General features: G+C 37.4%; 1 protein-coding gene across 1 annotated transcript; it reads left to right on the top strand.

Annotated features, from left to right (window-relative positions):
- Positions 1 to 955: 955 nt before the first annotated feature.
- Positions 956 to 1531, top strand: LURAP1L (leucine rich adaptor protein 1-like; the record flags this gene model as incomplete). The annotated part of the gene is made up of 1 exon (XM_010144536.1): positions 956 to 1531. A coding segment is annotated over one exon (375 nt), but the record flags the coding sequence as incomplete, so codon positions are not given.
- Positions 1532 to 2161: the final 630 nt, after the last annotated feature.

Here is a 2161-nt window from a genome sequence, read left to right as displayed (position 1 = left end):
AGTCTCTGCTTCTTGTATATACAAATTTTTGATATACTGTATTATTTTTTTTTAATTAGTAACCTGAAAATGAAGATGTTAGTGCCCTATGGAAGAAAAGTATGTAATACATGTGTATATGTCAGACATTGTGGCAATCATACTTTCGTGAAGAAGTATATACAAGGGAAAATATTTTCCAAATGCATGTATTAAAGCTATGATGAATCTGCATGTAGTATCATTGATTATTACAGATAAAGGATGTACGAATATGTGATGAAATATGACACAAGTTACATGCTAGGCATGGAATCCCTATGAGTCTTCTGAAATGACTGACATCTTTTTTCCAATGGTTTTAAGTGTGCATGCCTTGTGTTGGCATCACCTTCGTCTAATATGGATTTAAATAACTTGAAATTTACAGTTTCAATAAGTTCAATATTTCACTTCTTAAACATTTATACAGCAGCTTGCAATATAAACTTAGGTGTAGTGAGAATGAAAGTTAAAAGTCCACAAGTTTTCTTTCAAATGATGGTCATCTGAAAATTTTAGGTTTTCCAGGGAGCCATGATAAGGATAATTTGGAATGAATACTTAGCTGCCTGGAACTTTTAAGTAGTTTGGAGTAATTGGAAATGGAAAAGGGTTTGCATGTTGCTTGTCTGAATAATGAAAAGCTACCCCCAAGAGTTGTCATAGCAGCTGTGTTTCTCATATAAATAGCATTGTACTAGTGTGTTCACAAGTCTCATCACTGACTAGCATTCCTGTGAATGCACTGCTTGTGTAGACTGATTAGGTTCTTACTTTTTTTTTTAACTAATTATTTGAATAGATTTGTCATAGGTGAGAAAGGTGGTGGTGGGTTTCCATTGTGTCTTTTTAACCCATTCATTGCCTCCAGCCTGCTATTTAGAGTTTGATTTTGAAGAAAATGAATAATTTTTTAATCCCTTATGCCTTGTAGGTTAATCTCCGAGCCACTGATGTAAAGCTTATGCGCCAGCTACTCATCATCAATGAAAGCATCGAATCAATCAAGTGGATGATTGAAGAGAAGGCCATTGCCAGCAGAAGTAGCAGTTTGAGTGGCAGCCTGTGCAGCTTGCTGGAAAGTCAGGAGACATCACTCCATGGCAGCTGTAGCAGTTTACAAGACTGTAGTGATGGACTAGATGGAATATCAGTGGGGAGCTATTTGGACACCTTAGTGGATGATGTCTCTGGTCACCAAACCCCTTCAGATATGGACCAATTCAGTGATTCTTCTATTATGGAGGATTCGCAGCCTCTGCATAAGCATCCCAAAATTGATTCTGATGAGTACTATTGCTTTGGTTAGTGAAAACCAGTTCCAGTGGGACACAAATACACTTCTGCTTATCCTTCTTCTTTGCTGCTATTTTATTTCGTGTGCAAAACCCCCAAACTTCTCTTGGAAGGAATACATAATATGTTACTTTGATTCCATTATATAACTTTTCTGTTGCTTCTAATACATTTTCTCCTTGGTGGGTTGGGCTTTCCTCCTCCTCACCTTTTCTTTTTCTTAATTTATTGTCATAATTTTTGTTCTTTTGTTTTAATTTGTTACAACGCCATATTTACAGGTCTTTAAAAGTGGTGAAGGAAAAGCTTTATCTTTAAAATGAGACATCAGGGGATGAGAACAACAATTTTGTATTTGTTGGCAATAAAATATCTTCTAATAAATATGTGTAAATATGTGGTAAATTTTCTCAACTACCAGTTTTTGCCTTTCCAAAGATGCTGTTCTTATTGAGCCTTAAATCTGAATCTTGAAAATACCTCTGAATAGTTTTTGTGTTGTAAGCAATGATGCTTGATTCTGTTAAGCTGTCTTCACTTAGCATATAAAGTATCCTGAACCTCTCTGTGTGGGGTTTCTTTCTTCTTGAATGGGAGATTGATTACTGGGATAGCATCCTGCCTTCCCTGGTGCAGACCCAGCTGACTATTGAACCACGAGATCCTGAAGACTCCCTGTCCCACCTTCACCAGGGTGAATGTAACGATCAAGATGACGAGGGGCAATGGCAACAAGTTCATGCCCGATGTAGCAGGTGTGTTGCCTCAGCAAGTCCTCTGCCCTTCCAGGTGCCTGTAGGTAATAGATATGAGGCTCTGCAGGTTGAGTCAACTAACTTCAAGG

The sequence above is a fragment of the Buceros rhinoceros genome, unplaced genomic scaffold (assembly GCF_000710305.1).
Source record: "Buceros rhinoceros silvestris isolate BGI_N320 unplaced genomic scaffold, ASM71030v1 scaffold8311, whole genome shotgun sequence".
NCBI lineage: Eukaryota > Metazoa > Chordata > Aves > Bucerotiformes > Bucerotidae > Buceros > Buceros rhinoceros.
Note: the sequence above shows the minus strand (reverse complement) of the source record. Positions and strands in the feature narration are given on the sequence as shown.